The sequence below is a fragment of the Bos mutus genome, chromosome 20, assembly GCF_027580195.1.
Source record: "Bos mutus isolate GX-2022 chromosome 20, NWIPB_WYAK_1.1, whole genome shotgun sequence".
Lineage (NCBI taxonomy): Eukaryota > Metazoa > Chordata > Mammalia > Artiodactyla > Bovidae > Bos > Bos mutus.
Genome location: NC_091636.1, coordinates 71,611,483 through 71,634,672, shown reverse-complemented (window position 1 = coordinate 71,634,672; position 23,190 = coordinate 71,611,483). Strand labels below are relative to the sequence as shown.

The following is a 23,190-nucleotide window of genomic DNA, read 5'->3' as shown; positions in this document are numbered from 1 at the left end:
GCGCGGCGACGTAGGGCCCCGGGCGCGGCGACGTAAGACCCCGGGCGCGGCGACGTACGCAGGCGCGGTCCGCGCGGGACCGGCTGACTGCTCCGGAGGGCGGACATGTCGGGGGTTGCCGCTGTGTCGCGCTTGTTGCGCGCCCGGCGCCTGGCGCTGACCTGCACGGTGAGTGTCCGCCGCGGGCGGGGCGCGGCAGACACTGGGTCCCGGGTCCCGGGTCCCCTGCCTCGCGGCGAAACGGTCTGGGGAGGGCCCGCCGCACGTTCCGGAGCCGGCCGGCCGGGCGGCGGCGCGGTGAAGGTCACTGCCCCGGGGCCCATCCGGGAGCCCGGCGCGGCTGCGAAGCTGCTTGCCCAGCCGCGGGCGCGCGCTTGAAGATTTGGCCCCCCAAGGTCACGCGGCGGGACACGCCCGGGGCGGCCGGACGGCCGTGGGTCCCATGGGGTGCGGTCTGAGCAGCGCCCCGGCACTCGGCTCGGCCTTGCTTCTGGGGCTTTGCGCGGCCCCTGGGCACTGACCGCATAGCGACCGGGGCGGTCGCGAGACCGATGTCCTCCTGGGTGTTCCCTGCGGAGCCCGGCTAGGCCTGGCTGCTGGACCGTGTCCCTTCCACTCCTGACAGTTAAGTCTTCTGAGTTGATCCTCTGGAATTTTACTGAAACACTGAATTTCGGAGAAGGCAATGGCACCCCACTCCAGTACTCTTGCCTAGAAAATCCCATGGACGAAGGAGCCTGGAAGGCTGCAGTCTATGGGGTCGCTGAGGGTCGGACATGACTGAGCGACTTCACTTTCCCTTTTCACTTTTATGCATTGGAGAAGGAAATGGCAACCCACCCCAGTGTTCTTGCCTGGAGAATCGCAGGGACGGGGGAGCCCGGTGGGCTGCCGTCTATGGGGTCGCACAGAGTCGGACACGACTGAAGTGACTTAGCAGACTGAATTTAGAGGGTTTAGTTACGTGGTCCCGTTATGTGAACTTGCCCAGCCACCTAGTTAATGCTTTAATTATAAAGTAAAGATCGCAGTGGGAAGCAAGGCTTTCAACAATGTAGACTTGATTTGTGCCTATAATTATACCCACGGTTTTTTTCTTTTTAAAATTTTGGTATTAGAGGTTATGTTAAATGTGAGGAGGTTGAGTCGGACATTCTGCCAACCCCAGAAAGTGTTTTAAGTGTCCCATGTTGTTGATGCTTACTGAGCGGAGGTTCCCCCCAGCCCCTCAAATCTTGGACTCTAAGACACAAGGGTAGCAGGAGGTCCACAAGCAGGTGATGAAGTCCATGGCCAGTGGGGTAGTTTTAGTCAACCAAGCATAAGCAGACTTCTGAGTGGGCCCTTCTTGTTAGGTGAGATGGCAGTTTGGTCTGGTGGTCACTGGGGAAGAATGGACAGGTCTGTCAGCCTGGACTGGAGCCCGGCGATCCTTATTCCAGCCATTCCAGCCTGTGCTTGCCCTTCACCCATCACTCGCCCTTTGACAGTTTATGTACGCGTTGCTGACCTTTATCCAGGCTGGGCTGGAAGGAATTCAGCTTTGAGGTTTTAGCTGAAAGTGAAAGTTTCACACAACAGATTGGAGCCTAAACCTCTCCTCTCCTGTTGGCTTGATTGGAAGTGACCTTAGTGCAATCTGCTCTTAACTGCCAGCCCTGTGCTTCACTGTCTCCATGATTCTTCACCAGGGTCTTGTGTTCAGGTGCTTGTGAACAAAATGGCGAGAGAGAGTTAGCAAAATTAAACCACAGGTTAGATCTACCAAAGATGGTCTTGAGTTTTAAAGTCTTTTATCTTGATGAAGGTAGCTTTTAAAATAATTTCCACCTATGTAAATTAATGTCTGCAAGCTGCTTAATGGAGTTTAAGGTTGGCAAGAACAGAAGCAGCAAATTAGCAGAACAAAAAAAGAAAGGAATTCATAATCTCCCACTGAGAAATGTTCAAGGACTGTACTCAATAAGGATAATTTGAATAAAGTCCACAGAAAATTTATTCAATTCTGTGGTGTTTTCAAGTCATATTTACAGCTACTTTCGAGTTACAGAATTATCAAACCTATTTTGCCTTTGTTTCCTTTTTAATTGTCCCAGTGCACTGACACAAATTTGCACACTATTTGAAAGTGGTTAAATAGAAAGGAAGAGTAAAACCAGTAACCTTAGATAGTTGTTGCCTAACTTCAGGTGATATTTTTCCATTTTCAACAAGCTATTCTAGAATAAATCAGTTTATTCAGAAGTGTTGTTCTGAGTGCGTGCCAGTGGCGTGTCTGGATTCACACCGTTCGGGCCGCTGCAGTGACTAGCACCCTTCTGTTTTGTTTCTTGGCACTAGCTCTTAGTTCTGTGTTCCATGTCCTGTTTTTCCTGGTTCGTTTGAAAAATTGTGGCTGGTTTTGGTATATACCTGGATATTCATCTTAGTTTGGAAGCCCAGAAATTTTTTTCCAAGGATCCCTGGATGGTAGGGAAAGTGTAGGATCTGGAGCCTGCCAGGCAGATCCAATACGCTGGAAAGACTCCACTTCTCTGTGGGATTAATGAGGGTTCTGTGAGGGAACATGTGAAACTTGTGTGATGTTCCTCGGTGCCAGGGCCTGCAGCTCACAGCCTACCCTCAGTTATCATGTGAATGATGTTTTAAACATCCCTGCTTGAAAAACCTTTAAATTTTAAGTGAAAGTAATTGCACATAGTAGCAAAAAAAAAAAAAGTCAGTGAGTACAGAAGTTTTTATAAGTGAAAAGAAAGAAGACCACCTCCTTCCCCAAACCTGTTCTCTAATAGAATCAGTTCTGAACTGATTTTGGTATTGATGCCTGCTCTTTACATCCATTTCTCTAGCTAATATGCAGGTGCATTTTGTCCATTTTAGACATTGATTTTTGCTGGTAAATAAGGGTTTAGTTCGCCTGCAGAGGTACGGGTCAGCAGTGGACTGCTGCAGAGGCAGGGGCTTTGGGTGCAGCAGACCTGGGTATAGCATAAGCCCTCTTGGAGGGAGTTGCCATTAACCCCACATAGGGCTGTCAGAACTTACACAAGACTGGGGAAACAGACTCTTGGAGGGCATAAACAGAACCTTGTGTGCTCCAGGATCCAGGAGAAAGGAGCAGTGACCCCCCCCCCACACACACACACACACAAGAGACTGACCCAGACTTGCCTGCAAGTGTCCAGGAGTCTCCGGCAGAGGTGTGGGTTGGCGGTGGCCTACTGCAGGGTTGGGGGCACTGAGTGTAGCAGGAGGTCACCATTATTTTCATTACCTCCATCATAATTTGGCCCCAGGTAAATAACAAGGAGGGAACACAGCCCCACCCATCAACAGAAAATTGAATTAAAGATTTACTGAGCATGGCCCCACCCATCCGAACAAGACCCAGTTTCCCCCTCAGTCAGTCTCCCATCAGGAAGCTTCCATAAGCCTCTTATCCTTCTCCATCAGAGGGCAGACAGACTGAAAACCACAATCACAGAAAACTAACCAAACTGATCACATGGACCACAGCCTTGTCTAACTCAATGAAACTATGACCCATGCTGTGTAGGGCCACCCAAGACGGACAGACGGGTCATGGTGGAGAGTTCTGACAAAACGTGGTCCACTGGAGAAGGGAATGGCAAACCACTTCAGTATTCTTGCCTTGAAAATCCCACAAACAGTATGAAAAAGCAAAAAGATAGGACACTGAAAGATGAACTCCATGGGTCAGTAGGTGCCCAATATGCTACTGGAGATCAGTGGAGAAATAACTCCAGAAAAGGATGAAGAGACAGAGCCAAAGCAACACCATCACCCAGTTGTGGATATGACTGGTGATGGAAGTAAAGTCCAGTGCTGTAAAGAGCAATACTGCATAGGAACCTGGAATGTTAGGTACATGAATCAAGGCAAATTGGAAGTGGTCAAACAGGAGATGGCGAGAGTGAACGTCAACATTTTAGGAATCGGAGAACTAAAATGGACTAAAATGGGTGAATTTAACTCAGATGACCATTATATCTGCTGCTGTGGGCAAGAATCCCACAATGAAGCAAAAGGCAAAGGAGAAAAGGGAAGATATACCCATTTGAATGCAGAGTTCCAAAGAATAGCAAAGAGAGATAAGAAAGACTTCCTCAGTGACCGATGCAAACAAAAAGAAAACAATAGAATGGGAAATACTAGAGATCTCTTCAAGAAAATTAGAAATACCAAGGGAATATTCATGCGAAGATGGGCACAATAAAGGACAGGAGTGGTATGGACCTAATAGAAGCAGAAAATATTAAGAGGTGGCAAGAATACACAGAAGAACTATACAAAATGATCTTCACAACCCAGATAATCACGATGGTGTGATCACTCACCTAGAGCCAGACATCCTGGAATGTGAAATCAAGTGGGCCTTAGGAAGTATCACTACAAACAAAGCTAGTGGAGGTGATCGAATTCCAGTTGAGCTATTTCACATCCTAAAAGATGATGTTGTGAAAGTGCTGCACTCAATATGCCAACAAATTTGGAAAACTCAGCAGTAGCCACAGAACTGGAAAATATCAGTTTTCGTTCCATTCCCAAAGAAAGGCAATGTCAAAGAATGCTCAAACTACTGCACAATTGCACTCATCTCACACGCTAGTAAAGTAATGCTCAAAATTCTCCAAGCCAGGCTTCAACAGTACGTGAACCGCGAACTTCCAGATGTCCAAGCTGGGTTTAGAAAAGGCAGAGGAACCAGTGATCAAATGGCCAACATCTGTTGGATCATCGAAAAAGCAAGAGAATTCCAGAAAAAAGATCTGCTTTATTGACTACACCAAAGCCTTTGACTGTAGATCACAAAATACTGTGGAAAATTCTTCACAAGATGGGAATACCAGACCACTTGACCTGTCTCCTTAGAAGTCTGTATGCAGGTCAAGAAGCAACAGTTAGAACTGGACATGGAACAACAGATTGGTTCCAAATTAGGAAAGGAGTATGTCAAGGCTGTATGTTGTCACCCTGCTTACTTATATGCAGAGTACATCATAAGAAAAGCTGGACTGGATGAAGCACAAGCTGGAATCAAGATTGCCAGAAGAAATATCAATAACCTCAGATATGCAGATGATACCACCCTGATGGCAGAAAGTGAAGAAGAGCTAAAGAGCCTCTTGATGACAGTGAAAGAGGAGAGTGAAAAAGTTGGCTTAAAGCTCAACATTCAGAAAACTAAGATCATGACATCTGGTCCCATCACTTCATGGCAAATAGATAGGGAAGTAATAGAAACAGTGACAGACTTTATTTTGAGGGGCTCCAAAATCACTGCAGACAGTGACTACGCCATGCAATTAAAAGACACCTGCTCCTTGGAAGAAAAGTTTGACCAACCTAGACAGCTTATTAAAAAGCAGAGGCATTACTTTGCCAACAAAGGTCCGTCTAGTCAAAGCTATGGTTTTTCCAGTAGTCAAGTATAAATGTGAGAGTTGGACTATAAAAAAAGCTGAGTGCCAAAAATCGATGCTTTTGAACTGTGGTGTTGGAGAAGACTCTTGAGAGTCCCTTGGACTGCAAGGAGATCCAACCAGTCCTTCCTAAAGAAAATCAGTCCTGAATATTCATTGGAAGGAATGATGCTGAAGCTCAAACTCCAGTACTTTGGCCACCTGATGCTAAGAACTGACTCATTTGAAAAGGCCCTGATGCTGGGAAAGATTAAGGCGGGAGGAGAAGGGGATGAGAGGGTTGGATGGCATCACTGACTCAATGGACATGAGTTTGAGTAAACTCCAGGAGTTGTTGATGGACAGGGAGGCCTGGCATGCTGCAGTCCATGGGGTGGCAAAGAGTCAGACACAACTGAGCAACTGTTCTGAAGGGTTTAGTTCACTTACCCCACTACCCACATCTTCAGTTCTCCCAGTGTGATTATGCAACCACTTTCAGAACCTTTAGTGTGTAGTTCTGTAATTGTGTAGCTTGTACCTGTTCTTATAGAGTAACTTCTTGGTCCTGATTCATAGGATGTTGTGCTAGATGAGGACTTTCCACTTTGCTCAGTTGAAGAGATAAGTATGTGCCCTTCTCACTTGTTTCTCTCTTTATTCTCCTGATTCAGTGGCCTGTACTTTTATGCTAACTCTGTTAATATCTTAGGTAGGTTTCTGCTTTCTTTTTCATGTTACCCTGTTGCAAAATGTTTGATATTTTTGTCTTCAAAAAACGTGAGAATAGTAAGTGGCATAAAATGAGTTTTATCTAAAGACAGAAATTGGATTACATTGGACTCTCCAAATTCTAAAATCACTCCCCAAATCTGATTTAGGTACAAAAAATCGTGTTACTGTTTTCCATGGGGTGGTAATATGATAATCTGTTACCGATCTCATTACAGTAGGTACTGCTTTTTAACCTAACCACGTGGGTGGGTGTGTTTGTCTGTCTTTATTCAATGTGAACATCCTGGAAAAAGAAGTAAATACTTTGGGAATCTCACAGTTTCTATTTTAATTTTAACTTGGTATCACAAAGTATACTATCCTTATTGGTACTATTAGCTATATTTTTATTGTTCAGTTCAGTGGGAGTACTTTATGATATTTTCAAGAGCATTTGTATTAAAATTCCTTCAGGGACTTGGTTTATGTTAAAATATGAATTTACCATTTAAAAAAGTGTAATAAAGCTGGAGAATATTCTTTTAAATTTACATCTAAAGGAAAAAACTAAATTAGTTTTGTCAATAAAAACAAATGTACTTAGGAAAAAAAACAAATATACTTAACATTGCAAATGAAAACTTCAAGAACATCACTCTTACCAGTTCGAATCTACTTAAAAATGCAAGAAACTATACTTTTTAAGTAGAGCTGTTAAGATAAACTCAGATGTTTGCATCAGCCATCACTCAGTTCCTGAGTTAGGGGGAACCTCCTGCCTCCGGTGTTCCTTGCTGGTGGTCAGCCAGACTGTCCAGCCCTGACAGAGTTCCTCATCTTGCAGAAGTCTGTCCGGTTTCAGACAACTTGGTTGCAGTTCATATTGTATTTGGAAATTCTCCCTATAATCCACATGTGTTTGTCCCAAAGCATAATTTTCTCCACAAAATTGAAACATCTCTTCCAATTGAAGAATAATTGAAGACATCCCTTTTGTAATTGCTGAATGTATTTAGTTCCCAAAACTGTTGTTCAGAATATTCTCTTTTATCATTCTGCTAAAATGTGATAAGCAGAATGAAAAGACTTGTTCCCTAAATTGTGGACCTTTCTTAGTCCATGAAGAATGTTGCCTCTGTTGCTGGGTTGTGATTTCATTGCCACCAGTTTCCTGGGTAAATGGTTGTTGGAAGGGACATCTTAGCTGAGGCTTGCAGTTGTAGAGGTTGGCCAGGGACAGACCGGGGACAGCTGTACAGGTAGGGGGTATGGAGGTGGAGTATGACAGGCAGGGACACGGCTGAGCCGGCGCAGGTGTGGAGAGGGCGACGCAGGACCAGGAGCGTCCATGAAGGGCCCGCCCAGGGCGGCCTGCTCTGGAGCCCCACTGCCCACTCCTCACTGTCAGCGCCTCCTGCAGTGAGCCACAGGCCCCGTGTGCAGGCTGGGTGGACCCGGGAGAAGCATTTGGTTGTCTGCAGACCTGCCACTTAGGCAGCACAGGTGTCCTTCCCCTTCTCCACTAAGTACCGCAAGTCAAGAAATTAATGTGAAAGTGTGCTTTTTACATTTCCTGGGTCAGTGAATGTCCTGTCTGGAAACAAGCTTCATGTGGAAAGGCCTTTGCTGGTTACCAGTTCCTCAAGCTGGGCCTGGGTCCTTAGCCCCTGCCTTAACCTTCAGAGCTAAGTGGAGGGTTCCAGGAAAGGGTTCTGGATGAGAGCATGCACCCGGGTCCGTGAGAAGGCTGGCAACTTAGGAAATCAGGAGTCCCGGGTTCTGTGAAGACATGTAGCCCTCCCTCTGTGTTTCAGAAGTGGCCGGCAGCATGGCAGACAGGAACCCGCAGTTTTCACTTCACCGTTGATGGCAATAAGAGGTCGTCCGCTAAAGTTTCAGATGCGGTAAGTTCAGGGCTCTTTGTTTTAAGTGATTTTCTTGATTTAGCAGAGTAGTGTTCTGTACCAGTTATTTATGTACTTGAGTAACACACAGATTTTTACTTAAATTCTCTAATTCATACTCAAATCACTTTTGATGTATTAGTAATTATAGTACAGACATGAACATAGGTACTGGCATTTTTGCTTATAGCTCTTGTGTATCTATAAGCAAATTAAACTTCAAGTGAAGTAAACTAACAAAATACAGATATCAGGTGAACAATATTTACTGGAATGCGAGGTGACAGATGCCTTCTCAGCTGAACATGGGCTCCTCTGTGTTTACAAGGCTCTTCCGCACTCTGTTGAAGAAACCAGAATTTGCTTCTGAGGCCATTTTCATAGCACTCACAGTGGTGACTGAGTGCTAGTTGGCACCTTCTCAGTTGTACATACAGTATGGACGTGGAGCATCCTTGGGTTCTTGGTGGTCTCCCAGGTGAATGGACTGTGCTTATCTAAATGAGACAACACTTCAGTGTTTTCATGAGAAACTTGCAAATCATGGTCTATACTACTTTATAAGCTTAGGTTTGTCTAACCACATGTATACAGATATAAGCATAAAAAGAAAAGATAAGAAATGATAACTGTAAAGAGAAACCTAGTTGGAACTGGTGTTTTGATCTGTGGCGTTGCCCTCCTCTGCATCTGTGGCCCCACACTGTAAGTTTCCAGCTTTTCAGCTGATGGTGGGTGTCCCGGCTCCGTGGGGTCGGTGCTCTGCTGTGATGGGAGCACCCTTTCGACTTGCGGACGTGCTCACTGTGTCTGCCGTTGCTGCCGTGCCTGGTGTGCAGCCCAGCACGATGGAGGCCCTCCGGCTGTGGCAGCGACTCGTGTGTACTGAGGTCCTTCACCGTGACCACAGCCTCAGTGTCCGGCCTAGTTGAACCAGTGATTAACAGGGACTTTTCTTTTCCAGATTTCTGCGCAGTACCCAGTTGTGGACCATGAGTTTGATGCCGTGGTGGTTGGTGCAGGGGGGGCAGGCCTGCGGGCCGCGTTCGGCCTCTCTGAAGCAGGTTTCAACACGGCCTGCGTCACGAAGCTCTTCCCCACCAGATCCCACACTGTCGCGGCCCAGGTATGAGAAGGCGCTGTCGCGCTCACAGTGCCTGCGAGGTTCCGCTCGAGGAGCCCTGCCCTGCACCGTGCCCCCTCTGCTCCTGGCACTCGGTCCCCAGGGCTGTCTACCCGCTGTCACCACCCACCTCCTGGGGATGCGTCCCTCCTGTTTCCACTCCAGTCACCGCCCCGCCCACCCCACCCCCCCACCCCCCCGGCGCCTGTCCCCATTGCAGTGTGACCTCCTCCCCTGCTGTCGCCCCACGTGAACGAGCAAGCTGTGCGCTCACCCTGTGTCTGCCAGAGCCTTGGGGCCAGCTTCCAGCACTGGGGATGGGCTCTGATGATGGCACGAAGGTGCAGCAGAGAGCAGTGGCCTGTACTGCTCTGGATTTAGGGAAAGGGGTGAGTGAGGTGGGAACTTACGTGACTTAACAGTTGTGATTTTTCACTCTAGGCACACTGTAGGTGGAGCCTGGCTGATGTGCAGGGAGTAGCCTAGGGCCACATGTGGCCGTCTTTTCTAGTATTTGGGCACACTTCCTCGTTGGGACAGCAGAGGATGTGGTGACTCTTGGACAGTGGATGCTCCTGTCACCATCACACCTGGAGCAGCAGCCTTCTTCAGCCACCGAGCTGTCCAGATACTTTGTTCGAAAGCTGTGCTTTGTAAACTGAAGAATAAATAATAAACTCCTGTGGATAATTCAGTGTCTAAAAGGAAGAATAGATATAAGCAGATCGTTTTAGGTAGTACTGCAAAAATAATACGGTTTTCAGGTGGAGTGCAATATTAATAAAACGGAATGCGGAAAGGGTAGCATGACTTGAATGCTGGTTCGCTAGAAAGGAACGTTTAATTGGGGAAGGATAACAACATTTGTGTGTGCACTAGGCTGTGTATTTTTGCACTATTTATTTATTGAGAATTTTTTACTTATTAGATAAACAGATCTCCAAGTTTGACAAAACTCCTGGCAAGGCTGTGGGGAAACAGGAATTTTTTTACATCGTTGGGGAAGATATAAATTTATATAACTCCTTTGGAAGGCAATTTGATTTTCACATCATTTTAAGCCATCTTTCTATATTCTGCTACCCTAGTACTTAAGATTTTTCTTTATCAGGAATGTGTTTGAGTTTAGAGTTGGAGGAGGGAGGAGGGAATGAGTTAACTCGTGTGTTGTCTGGCCGAGGCTCCTGCTCTATGAGCATTGGTTTGGTAGCAAAACACTCAGCAAGCTGGGGGACAGCAGCAGCGGCTGGGGAAGGAGCTCCGGAGAGTCTTGAAGAAGTTGCAGTTGAATAACAGTGGGGGAGAGGGCGATTAGAGAAAGTGTCCTGTGAGAAAGACGCCACCTGAAGAGGAATAGCAGTTGCGGTTCAGGGCGGGGGGGTGCTGCCGGCTGCTCACGCGTGCTCTGTGCTTCACTCTTCTTGTGACTGAGGGGCTGGCTGTGGGAGTGGGGTGGGGCAGTGCCCAGCAGGGGAAGGGGCGTGGGGGCGTGGCTCCGAGCCTCAGCAGTGGGTGCTTCCTGTCTTTAACTGGTGCCCCCAAGCACCTCTGGGTGCTTGACATAAAACAGTAGGCAGCTCTGAGTCCCCTTTATGTGCCAGGCTTGGTAGGAAAGGAGCCTCACCCAGGGGACCTCAGCCAACCCTCCAGACAACTCCCCAAGGCCTCAGGCCCCATGCCGCTCTCCCGGGCGAGGCGCCTGAGGCTAGGGGGCTCCAAAACTGTCTCTGGGTTGTAGGGGAGAGACCTGCTTCACAGTCTGCCAGGCGGTGGGATCCCTCACAGACGCTGGCACTCGAAGAGCTGGCTTTGTCCACATCTGTTCCTTCAGGGCAGTGGGAGGCAGGCTGATGGTGCAGCCAGGCTCCTGCTGGTTCACGGGCTGCTGTGTTTCAGGGAGGGATCAATGCCGCCCTGGGGAACATGGAGGAGGACAACTGGCGGTGGCACTTCTACGACACCGTGAAAGGCTCCGACTGGCTGGGGGACCAGGACGCCATCCACTACATGACGGAGCAGGCCCCCGCCTCCGTGGTGGAGGTGCGTCCTTGCCGGCTGCGGGCCTGGTGACAGTGAGCCGCTGTCACGGGAGGGCTGCTCCCCGGGGCTGACCTTTTCATAGAGGGGGTTCACCCTGGTCTGTGGATTGGTGTTGAAGTTCTAGTGTCGGTTAGCCGTGAGTGTCCTGTAAGGTGCTAGGTGTCTCCTTTTGTGTTCCTCAGCTGGAGAATTACGGCATGCCCTTTAGCAGAACTGAAGATGGCAAGATCTACCAGCGTGCCTTTGGCGGACAGAGCCTCAAGTTCGGGAAGGGTGGGCAGGCTCACCGCTGCTGCTGCGTGGCCGACCGCACGGGCCACTCGCTGCTGCACACGTTGTATGGAAGGGTGAGGCGGCGGGGCGGAGTCCGGCCGGGTGTGTGGAGGGTGGGAAGCAGGCCACTCTGGGCCAGGTCACCGTCAGCTCAGCGGTCGCTTTCTGAACAGCAAAGTAATTTGGTTAGTTGTTAATTTGAAAGTATCTGTTTTAGGAAAGGTAAGTGGTGGTCATTACATGCCAGGTTTGACCCTGGCCTGTGTCATGAAAGTTCAAGAACAGAGTGAGCATTTTGAAGCTCTTTCCCCACCTCTGAGTTCCTGAATTGATTGATTTAATACTTAACTGTTCAATCTGACCTGTGACTTGAAGGACAGTGGTCACTGGATAATCAGGGCCAACTTTGGCCCAGTAATCAATATTCTGAACAGTGCTGCTTCTGAACTCTTGTTTTGCAGGAGGGGGCACAGATCATTGATTTTCAAGTCAGAATTGTGTGTCAGGTGTGGGGGCTGGTGGTTTGACAAGTGCCCCGTCCTTTTCCAGGGCTGTCAGATCCCAAGTCCAGGCTGCACAGTCCAGGATGAACCCCTCTGCTGTGGTGGAAATGTGCTGAGCATCTCGTTTTACTGGGACTCGATGGCCACATGGCACAGCCTGGTCCACGTTGGACCCCGTGGTCCGTGGCTCGGCCCCAGTGGCTTGGGGGGGCTTGGTGCTGCCTCTGGCACCTCTCAGGGCTACATGGAGCTGAGATGAGGCCCATGTGCAGCCCCCTCTCCTGGTCTGTGGTCTTTGTACCAATGAGCTGGCATCCGAGGGTTGAAGTCTGCAGCTCCTTTTTGAATCCATTGTTCCCCTCGGTCTGCCTGGTCCCTCTCCCCTCAGATCGTGGTCTCTAACCAGTCAGGTTTACAGTGCCACTGCAAATGAAGGATCCCTCTTTTTCCGTTTTCGCCCCCTTTCAGTCTCTGCGCTATGACACCAGCTACTTTGTGGAGTACTTTGCTCTGGACCTCCTGATGGAGAGCGGGGAGTGCCGCGGTGTGATCGCTCTGTGCATAGAAGACGGGTCCATCCACCGCATCAGGGCCAGGAACACTGTCATCGCCACCGGGTGAGAGCCTACCTTTGTGGTGTTCGACTTTTCTGCAGGCAAGCTGCGTTTCGGTACTTCCTGTTTCTAGTGAGAATGGAGGCGTCACGGGGCAGTGGGTGCAGCCCAGGCTGCGAGGCACCCGCTGGGCTCATACTGCTGCGGGCCTGAGGGGCAGCCCCAGCAGCTACCTTGGGCACGGCCGGAAAGAGTCAGCAGTTCCCTGCTGGGTGGACCCTCGAGGAGACCGAGGCCTGGAGGGTCATGTGACACTTTCTGGAGTAACATCTCTTTTGCTTTGGTGGATGCTGTGATTATACTGATTTCTGGGATAGATAAATGCTATTTATTCACATGAAGAAAACAAGTAAAATTCCATCTTAAATACTTCAGTCTGTTACTTTAACCCTTTTAAGAAGTGGATCCATAAATGTTTTTACGTTTTACTGTAAAAGGAGCATTCTTTGAGAGAATCACACAGCACAGACAGGCCAGGGCAGCTCGTGCAGATGCACCAGAGTTGCTGTCCAGAGCATGGCCCCTCAGTCCTTAGAGAGGGGGCCCCGAGGGGACACTCGTGCAGTCGCCACTCTGCCGGCCTGTGTTTTCCAGAGGCTACGGGCGCACCTACTTCAGCTGCACGTCCGCCCACACCAGCACCGGGGACGGCACTGCCATGGTGACCAGGGCTGGCCTGCCCTGCCAGGACCTGGAGTTCGTGCAGTTCCACCCCACAGGTAGGACGCGTCGGGCTCCTCGTCTTTCAGGTGACCGGGACCTATGGGAAGGCCCCTCTGCGGTTGCACATGCTTGCTTTCTCGGATCTCAGTCCTGAACCATGGCCTCCCCGAGGAGCTTCTTCCCAGGGCCCTCAGGGCGGTGAAGCCAGCATCTTAGCTCCACCTCACCTTGGCGCGCTTGCGATGCAACGCAGTGACTGCTGGCTGTCCCTCTCCTCGACGAGGCTCTCTGCTCCCCTGGGAGGCCAGAGCAGGTCTGCCTCTTTACCGCTGCCCAGTATTGCCTGGAGAATCCCATGGACAGAGGAGCCTGGCAGGCTACAGTCCACGAGGTCACAAAGAGTCAGACACGGCTGAGCAGCCAACACTGACATTCACAGTGCCCAGCACGTGGTAGGGCTGGAGGGAAGGCACTTGAGTGGAGAAGCAGCACACGCGGACTCTGGGCTGCCACGGTGGCTGAGTGGCAGGCTGGGCCAGACACTGAGTGAGGTGACGTGTGCACGAGCGTGGGAGGGTGCTGGGGCGACCTGTCAGCTGAGGAGCCACCCCAGCACTGCAGAACCGGGCACACTCTGTCATCCGACCCTGGCATGGATAAGAAAAACCAGTGTATTAGGTGGTGGTTTTATAGCTATTTTTAACCAGTAAGATGTCTGAGACTTCTGATTTTCTCTGTAGTTAGAGCTTTTTTGTTTGTTTCCTTTTCAATATTTGAGAAATAAACTACTGGAAGAAATGACCATTGAAACCAGGAAATCTGAAAAATGGCAGACAGGACTTTGCGTCTAGTTCCAGAAGCAAGGTAGCCCTTTAGAACACTAATCAAAGGATTGGGCTTCAGACTACAAACTGCATCCAGCTCTGGACATCCTTGTCCTCATCACCTTGAGGGAAGTCGAGGGATGATCAAGATATGGCACAGCTGCCCGTCCACGCTGCCAGACTTGGGTTTGGGCTCTGCACTTCCCAGCATCATGTTGGTGGGCTTGTCTGGGAAGCTGGGGAGACTTGGAATGTCCGTGGTGGGTGCAGCCTCCATGAGGGCTATTGCGATCTGCACCCTTGTCAGTCATTTAGTTGCTACAGACACCAGCTTTCCAACCGGGCTTCCTTCCTTTCACCGGTCAGTACAACTCCGTGGTGTTAAACAGTTAAAACTGTAAAACTGTTAAAGGTGCACTTCGCCGTGTTGAGAGGGCGCAGCACAGTCACGGTCAGGGCAGTGAGCAGAACTGTGTGGATGCTGCAGCCAGGCCTTCTGTGCAGCTGGGCCGCGCCACTTCTAGGCTGTGGCATCGCCATCTGCCTTGGCTTGTTCTCTATCTTCTGCTCCCCTGGGAGGGGGTGCTCTTTGCACACCCTTTCCTTGCTCCTCCCAGAGTATCTTGGGAAAAGCATTTGCATCTGAAGTAGAGACCCAGCGATTGCTAGGTTGTAACTGTCTCATCTGTTGGTTCTTTGCAGGCATATATGGCGCTGGCTGTCTCATCACAGAGGGCTGTCGTGGAGAGGGGGGCATCCTCATCAACAGCCAGGGTGAGAGGTTCATGGAGCGCTACGCCCCCGTCGCTAAGGACCTGGCGTCCAGGGATGTCGTGTCCCGGTCCATGACCCTGGAAATCCGCGAGGGAAGGTCTGTGTGGTCATGCCCGCCCCGTCCTCTGGTGGCTGGGGTTCGTGTCTGCATTTCAGTGAGGGCTGGGGGGCTCCTGTGTGTGTCAGCCTGCCACCCACCCCGGAGGCCGCGTGCAGTTGCCTCTGTCGATTGTCTGCCAGTTTATGGTCTCCAGAGACCCGTAGTTCAAGAATTTTAGCAGTTAGCTGTGAATCCTTCTCAGATCTGTGGACCAGTTTGTGTGTTTGAGTGTGTGGTGCCTTTGTGTGCTTAGTCGCTCAGTTGTGTCAGACTCTTTGCAAGCCCCTGGATTGTAGCCCGCCAGTCTCCTTTGTCCATGGGAATTCTCCAGGCAAGAATACTGGAGTGGGTTGCTATGCCCTCCTCCAGGGGATGGTCCCAACCCAGGGATTGAACCCAGGTCTCCCGCATGGCAGGCAGATTCTTTACCGTCTGAGCCACTAGGGGAATTTAACGGTGAGCTTCCAATGCCTGTTGCTTAACCCGGGGTGGTTGGGGGCTCTCAAGAGTGGGATTTGTTCTTTGTGAAGCAGTGTGAGGTCTGAGCCCCTGACACCGTGCCAGCTGTGGTGCTGCTGGTTAGATGCCTGGCATGTGGCCTCTGGAGGCATCACCTGTGTGCACAAGAAAGAAGACAGGTGGTTCTTAGGCGTGAAAGGACTAATGCGTTCATCCAGCAAAACACGCAGATGGTGACCTCCCAACACTCAGATGTGAGCCTGGTGAGGGTGGGCTGTCTGCCGTGTTCACAGCTGCATCCCAGCCCCTGGGGCCCACCTTGGTGCTTGGGTGCTGAGAAAAGATGCCCTAGAAAGGTGGCCTTAGTGAAAGGGGCGCTTTCTCCTGGATCAAAGCAGGTGGTGCCTGACACGCCACCAGGATGCTGTGACCCCACATTTCCTGGATGTGGTCCTTGATCTGTTGCCTTGCTCTTCTCTTCCCCCAGAGGCTGTGGGCCCGAGAAGGACCACGTGTACCTGCAGCTGCACCACCTGCCCCCGGCGCAGCTGGCTATGCGCCTGCCTGGCATCTCAGAGACGGCCATGATCTTCGCGGGCGTGGACGTCACCAAGGAGCCCATCCCCGTGCTTCCCACCGTGCACTACAACATGGGTGGCATCCCCACCAACTACAAGGGGCAGGTGATCGGCTGGGGACCCCCCAGAAGTGCTGTGTGACAGGTGCCGGGCAGGTGATCGGCTGGGGACCCCCCAGAAGTGCTGTGTGACGGGTGCCGGGCAGGTGATCGGCTGGGGACCCCCCAGAAGTGCTGTGTGACGGGTGCCGGGCAGGTGATCGACTGGGGACCCCCCAGAAGTGCTGTGTGACGGGTGCCGGGCAGGTGATCGGCTGGGGACCCCCCAGAAGTGCTGTGTGACGGGTGCCGGGCAGGTGATCGGCTGGGGACCCCCCAGAAGTGCTGTGTGACGGGTGCCGGGCAGGTGATCGGCTGGGGGCCCCCCAGAAGTGCTGTGTGACGGGTGCCGGGCAGGTGATCGGCTGAGGGGACCCCCCCAGAAGTGCTGTGTGATGGGTGCCGGGCAGGTGATCGGCTGAGGGGACCCCCCAGAAGTGCTGTGTGGCTGTGTGACAGGTGCCGGGCAGGTGATTGGCTGGGGACCCCCCAGAAGTGCTGTGTGATGGGTGCTTCTGCTGGAGGGCGGGAGGCCCTGGTGCTCCTCCAGTGTTTGCATTTCACGCCTTAATCAACTGTTAGCACTGGATTAATTCTTCCTTAGTCATATATTAGGTCATTTGTAGTTTTTCCTACAGGAGTGCGTGTTGTCAACAGTCATTTGTGAGCTCTTCACAGTTAACTCCTGTGGATGGTTTGCAGCTCACAGAGAGCTTTTTAGTCACTATTTCAGTCCCTCGTCCGGTGAGGTGGGCTGCACTGACACCTCCGGTCCTCCACCTCCCCGTTGAGTGCTCTCCTGCCTGCTGCCCTGTCTGTGCCACACCCACAGCTGGCGTGGGGCTCCGGGGGCACATCTGGTGGCGGGGAGGGTCTCCTGGGCATGAGATTGCGGTCCTTAGACCTCAGCACAGGGGGCTGGGGAGGGGGCTTGGCAGTGTCTCAGGGTTGGGGGGTCCAGTCTTACCTCTTTTCCTTTCTCTACCCCTGCTGCGGGGAAAGGGAGCTGAGCAGACCGTGCTCACTAACCTTGGTCTCTTTCCCCAGGTTCTGAGGCACGTGAATGGCCAGGACCAGGTTGTGCCTGGCCTGTACGCATGCGGGGAGGCTGCCTGCGCCTCGGTGCATGGCGCCAACCGTCTGGGTGCAAACTCGCTCCTGGACCTGGTTGTCTTCGGCCGGGCGTGCGCCCTGAGCATCGCAGAGTCCTGCAGACCCGGTACTTGCCTCTTCAGGAGCCTGGCAGTTTGCAGAGGCTTTGCTTTGTGATCATATGGTGGGGAGGGGGCGGAGGTAGAGGAGTCCTGGTTTTATCCCACAGAAGTGAAGAAACAAATTCAGAGATTTTCATGGTGATAGACCCGAGACTAGACACAGGCTGGGTGGAGTTAGAAGAGTGACTTGAGTCAGGTGTTCTTGCAATTGTTATGTTCTGCTCAGAAGTCACTCCTGGGAAATTACTAGTTTGAAGGGGTTTATCACATATTACTTGCCTGGTATGAATTATCTCCAAAGAAATGTTTTAAATAGTAGGTATAAATGAAACAAAATACAACTACATCTCTTAAGGAAGAAAAGGATGAGTTGATGCAGACAAGAGAAGCCTGGGTCACGGCTCTCCCCTCCAGAGAGGCTGGGTTTCTACCTGTGATTTCCCCTTGTGGACATAAAGTAACATAATTTGCTGAGGAAGAGATCCCACGTGCTAGTCTGACAACAGCTCTAGTGCCCACTTTGCTGGAGTGGGAGCCCCATAGCAGCTCTCAGAGCAAAGGAGAAAATTCGAGGTTCCCTTTCCCTTTGACGTGAGAAAGAAGTTTTATAAGAATACCGTTTACTTCTGTACCTGAAGGATTGCACTTTTAAAATTTTTGGAAATCAGCAATAAAAGGAACATACTACCCACACATGTAGCAACACGGATGAGCCTGAGTCAGGTGCTGTGATCCAGACCCAAGAGGCCACGTGCATGTGATTTTGTGTGTGGGGTTCTGGAGTAGGGAGACTGGGGCAGGAGATGGTGGGGTGTTCGTTAAGGGCCTAGGCCCACTTGTGGGGAGGGTCACGCAGCTCTGCCTGTCAGAACCAGCAACCACATTAAGTTAGGCTAAACGTTAAAATCATGGCAGTTTCAGCAGTCTGTATGTGTTACTGAAATCTGTAGACTAAGAGAAAAACTCCGTTTTACAGATGACTTTTTTAAAGCATTTGAAACAAAAGGGAGCGAAGCCGCCCTCCTGGAGGAGTTCAGGCAGCGCTCGGCCTTGGAGAGAGAGTGACTGCAGGCCTTTGTCTCCTGCACATCACATCTACGTGCATTACCTTCTGTAGAAAATATATTTGTCGTCCCCAAACAGCTTAAAAACCCTCAAAGTGTTTATCTTTTTAGAAAGGCAAGAACAGCAAATCTTGAGGGTAAAGGGCCAGGATCAGCAGGAGGCTGTTAAACACCCCCGGCCAGGTCCCTCCCATCCACCCCCGACCCCCCACCCCCAAAGTCTGAGAATCCGAATGGCTGGCAGAGTGAGAACTTCTCTCCTGCAGGGTGCAGTGTTTGTCCTTCGCAGATGAGTAGTGCGAGATTGATTTGCATACATCTAATTTTGGACTTTAAGACATGGTTTCTGTTCTTTTCATGCAAAGATTACTTATTGGACACCAACTTTTTACCTGAAATTTAGTCTTTTTGTTTACTCTTTGACCCCAAGTCAATAGATGCTTCCTCGGAGACAGGGTAGTTCAGGTAGAATATTATATGTGCATTTTCCAAACTCCCTGAAAAGAGTGTAACACATTTGGTGGGGGTTTTTTTGTTTCGGGGTTTTTTTTTTAAGGAGATAAAGTTCCCTCGATTAAACCAAATGCTGGGGAAGAATCTGTCATGAATCTTGACAAATTGAGATTTGCCAATGGAAGCATAAGAACATCGGAACTGCGACTCAACATGCAGAAGGTAGGAACCTTTACAAGCTCTGGAGTGAGCAGGCCAGCTGCATCAATAGCGCTGCCCTGGGGTTGCTGTGTCCCAGAGGCATGTTCAGGCCTGTGTAAGATACAAGTGCGAGCTTTCCATACTGAAGGCTGGAGGGGGCAGCCCAGGGCAGAACTAGTGGCTCCCCAGCACTGGGATGTGGCTTTCTCTTTAACTTCACTTTATTTATTTTTTTTTTTCTAATTTTATTTTATTTTTAAACTTTACATAATTGTATTAGTTTTGCCAAATATCAAAATGAATCCGCCACAGGTATACATGTGTTCCCCATCCCGAACCCTCCTCCCTCCTCCCTCCCCATACCATCCCTCTGGGCCGTCCCAGTGCACCAGCCCCAAGCATCCAGCATCGTGCATCGAACCTGGACTGGCAACTCGTTTCCTACATGATATTTTACATGTTTCATTGCCATTCTCCCAAATCTTCCCACCCTCTCCCTCTCCCACAGAGTCCATAAGACTGTTCTATACATCAGTGTCTCTTTTGCTGTCTCGTACACTGGGTTATTGTTACCATCTTTCTAAATTCCATATATATGCGTTAGTATACTGTATTTATGTTTTTCCTTCTGGCTTACTTCACTCTGTATAATAGGCTCCAGTTTCATCCACCTCATTAGAACTGATTCAAATGTATTCTTTTTAATGGCTGAGTAATACTCCATTGTGTATATGTACCACAGCTTTCTTAGCCATTCATCTGCTGATGGATAACTTCACTTTAAAATGTAGGTACCTGTGCTTAGTGGCTAATCCATCGGGTAACACAGGTTTAGGTCAGTTAAAAACAAAAGTTAGGAATCCAATTATTTTAACATGGGGAATCTTGCTCCATGAAGGAGACCTTGCTCTGTCCGCTTGAAATTTCTGCGTGGGAGCGTTTTCTGGAAAGAAGCCCGAATGGTTCCTGTGGCCATACACACAGACACCAGCAAGAGGGAGGAGGTGCGGGAGGCCTTTCCCAGAGGACTCTGGTTCTCTCCACAAGTCTGGGCTTCGGGGAGGCCTCGTGGAGTGGTAAGGGAGGAGGGAACAGACGCGTGGAGAAAGACAGTCCAGGGTACAAGTTTCAGGATGGAAATCAGTAAGCCCTGGCGTGTGCAGCAGCGTCCTGACTAGTTAGTATTCCTGTATTGTACACGTGAGAGTTGCTTAGAGAGCAGGTTTTTAAAGTTCTCACTGACTTCATTTTAAAATTCAGAGTAATAAATTCAGTCTGAATTTTTTAGTTTTTCTATTGAAGTAAACATTTTACAAACAAGAAACGCATAAGAAAAAACCTGAAGGTTTAAGAGTTCTTGGCGTGGCTTCTCCACGTGAGTTAAGAGTTTACAAGTGTTTTACGTCACAGTCGATGCAGAGCCATGCCGCGGTGTTCCGTGTGGGGAGTGTGCTGCAGGAAGGCTGTGAGAAGATCAGCAGCCTCTACGGAGACCTGCGGCATCTGAAGACGTTCGACAGGGGTGAGTGCGCCACGGCCTGCCCGCTGTCACAGGCTCCACAGTCCTTGCTCAGTGGGCCCTGTCGTCTAACGGCTGCCTTGTGTGCCCAGGAATGGTCTGGAACACTGACCTGGTGGAGACCCTGGAGCTGCAGAACCTGATGCTTTGTGCTCTGCAGACCATCTACGGAGCGGAGGCCCGGAAGGAGTCGCGCGGCGCCCACGCCAGGGAGGACTTCAAGGTGCGCCTTCTCCCCAGGTGGCCCGTCAGCCGCCTCCGCGGCCTGCACTCCCTTTGCAGCGCTCTGTGCATTTCCCACAAGGCTGTGAGAAGAGTGCCTTTCTCTCCTGAGAACCGCCACACCTGTGTCCTCGCATGTCGGTGCTGCGGTGCCCTGTTTCTCCTTCTGCTCAGTGTCTGCTGCTGCCTCGAAGCCTGGCCAGGGCGGAGGTGCAGCTGGCGCTGCCATGGGCCAGTGCTCACTGGCTGACCCAGTGACCGGCCTGCCTCTAGTCTGGAAAGAGCTGTGGGGCCTCATTGCAGCTCTCTGTTCTAATGAACTGATTTTTACGCCGAGCTCACTTGCCAGATTCTGCAGAAAAGTGCACCCAGCACGTGGTAGTTAGATTTTCCTGGAAGGAGGTTTTGGGGGTGGCAGTCAGGTTAGGATGGGGCACATTTACTGGACCTGAGCCGCTTTAACACGACGGACAGGCAGTCTTTGGTCCAGGACATGTTTGGGTGGCTCAGCTAGAAGCTGAGCAGGAAGAACTGGGTTTTGATCCACGAGACACCAGTTGGAGCTGCGTTAGATTTGCCAGGTACTTAGAGGAGGACGTTTGTGAGCACGCTCGTCCTGTGTGCCCAGGACAGAAACCGCTCCCGGAAGCCGGTTGGTTCCTGTGTCTGAGATGTCCCCAAAGACCTGGAGCGGATTGGGGTTGGGGCGCTTGCCCCTCACTGGGGTACAGGTACAGCAGTCAGGAAGGTGTCCATTGCCCCAGGCAAGAGGTCTGGCCTTGCTCAGCAGAAGCTGCCAAGTGGGTGGATGTTTGGGTTTTATTTGAAGAGGCTTTGTGCGTCTTACCTGTTACCACATGCAGGGTATTCCTTAATGGCTAAGATTAGAACATTTAAATTAAAAAAGCTAAAAGAAAAAGTTGAAGTCTGAAAGAATACAGAGCAGAAAAACAGGAAAAGTATTTGATAAACTCAAGTGCATAGAAGACCAGTTAAATTCCAGCACCCATCCACTGGTTGTGGAGAGAAAATACAGAAGTGGAGTTCTGAGCCCCCTGTGCTGCAGGCCCGCTCCCAGCCCTGTGGCTCGGGGGCCTGACCTCGTCAGTGCTGTGGGGGGATGGGGTGGACAGGAGCAGGTAGGGGTCCTCGATCGGGCCAGCCTGGGGTGAGGGGTTGGTGGCTCATCGGTAGAGGCCCACAGGTGTGTCTAGAGGACTGGCCACTGGCCAAGGGATCCCAAATCTTGCTCGTTTTATCTGTGCATGGTGCCCAGTGGCGCGACTTCTTGCCATGTGCTCTTCCGGGTCAGGTCTGCACACTTGGTTTCAGTGGGAATAACAAGTTTGCCATGTTTCCTGGTTGTCTGGCTGTAAAGGGTATTTGTTCATGGTATTTTCTGAAATAAACTTATTTTCTGTGGCCTTAGGAGAGGGTTGACGAGTACGATTACTCCAAGCCCATCCAGGGGCAGCAGAAGAAGCCCTTTGAGCAGCACTGGAGGAAGCACACGCTCTCCTACGTTGACATCAAGACTGGGAAGGTGCGTGGGGAACGGGTTCCACCTGTCCACACAGGCATGTGGCCTGGCCCTCGGGTGACGCGGGTTAGCATTAGGTGAACTGCAAGGAGCAGCGTGGATTTTAGTTGGCTACTGACAGATGAGAGACGCCGCTGAAAGCACACTGTCAGTCAGGCTTCTGCCTGGAACGGAACCGAGCCGGGCAGATGGGTGAGAGGCCGCCTCCCACCCACCATTGTGAAATAGTTCCCTCAAGTGTTGAGTGCATATAAACTTCCACTTAAAAGTAGGAAAAACTGCAAATACATGATTTACACGTAATTAAGTGATGACAGTGGATACAAAATTTTACCTGCTTTTTTGAGCATTTTCAGTTTAAGTTTTAATTTGAAGCGTTGAGAATTTGATACAGTGTTATTTTAATTGTTGTATTCCATATGTGAACTTACATAGTCTCAAGTTCGTTACTGAAGAATATTCTAGTAAATACCTTTGTTTTTAAGTTCCTGAATGTGTCTGCAAACCTGCTTTTATGATTTTTCAAAAGCACAAGAGTATTATGTGTGCGTTTGTCTGCGTTAACTCATCACCGGCTCGTCTTTTTTTAGGTCACCCTGGAGTACAGACCTGTAATCGACAGAACTTTGAACGAGACTGACTGTGCCACTGTTCCCCCAGCCATCCGCTCCTACTGAGGAGACTGAGGCTTCCCTGCTCCTGTAATTATGTATAATAGCTCACGCCCGGGTTCAGGTCATCACCGCCTTCTTGATTGTGTCCTTGACAGACTGAGGAGGCCATCTGATAGAGATTCCTACCAGAGGCCAGTAACTTGCCAGTGAGTGTTCAGCCTGCCTTCACCCGTGCCTTCTTCTCGTGAATTAATAAAACTAGATGAAACATAA

General features: G+C 50.4%; 1 protein-coding gene across 2 annotated transcripts; it reads left to right on the top strand.

Moving 5' to 3' along the window:
- Positions 1 to 9: 9 nt before the first annotated feature.
- Positions 10 to 23,190, top strand: SDHA (succinate dehydrogenase complex flavoprotein subunit A). Of its 2 annotated transcripts, XM_070357801.1 has the most exons (15): positions 10 to 168; positions 7,952 to 8,041; positions 9,006 to 9,167; positions 11,061 to 11,204; positions 11,387 to 11,551; positions 12,449 to 12,597; positions 13,189 to 13,313; positions 14,784 to 14,952; positions 15,902 to 16,097; positions 17,138 to 17,309; positions 18,925 to 19,043; positions 20,433 to 20,544; positions 20,634 to 20,764; positions 22,193 to 22,306; positions 22,894 to 23,190. In XM_070357801.1, the coding sequence occupies exons 1-15, from the start codon at positions 106 to 108 to the stop codon at positions 22,978 to 22,980; spliced, it is 1,998 nt and encodes a 665-aa protein (XP_070213902.1). In that variant the 5' UTR covers positions 10 to 105; the 3' UTR covers positions 22,981 to 23,190. The 2 variants fall into 2 exon arrangements, with proteins under 2 accessions (XP_070213902.1, XP_070213903.1); XM_070357802.1 differs by lacking the exon at positions 7,952 to 8,041 and having other exon boundaries at positions 30 to 168.

What these genes read in the sequence shown, in the direction of transcription:
- SDHA (XM_070357801.1), top strand. Translation starts at nt 106, where the DNA reads ATGTCGGGGGTTGCCGCTGTGTCGCGCTTGTTGCGCGCCCGGCGCCTG. An exon ending in CCCCCGCCTCCGTGGTGGAG is followed by an intron (nt 11,205 to 11,386) that starts GTGCGTCCTTGC and finishes TGTGTTCCTCAG; the next exon opens with CTGGAGAATTACGGCATGCC. An exon ending in TGCGACTCAACATGCAGAAG is followed by an intron (nt 19,044 to 20,432) that starts GTAGGAACCTTT and finishes TTTACGTCACAG; the next exon opens with TCGATGCAGAGCCATGCCGC.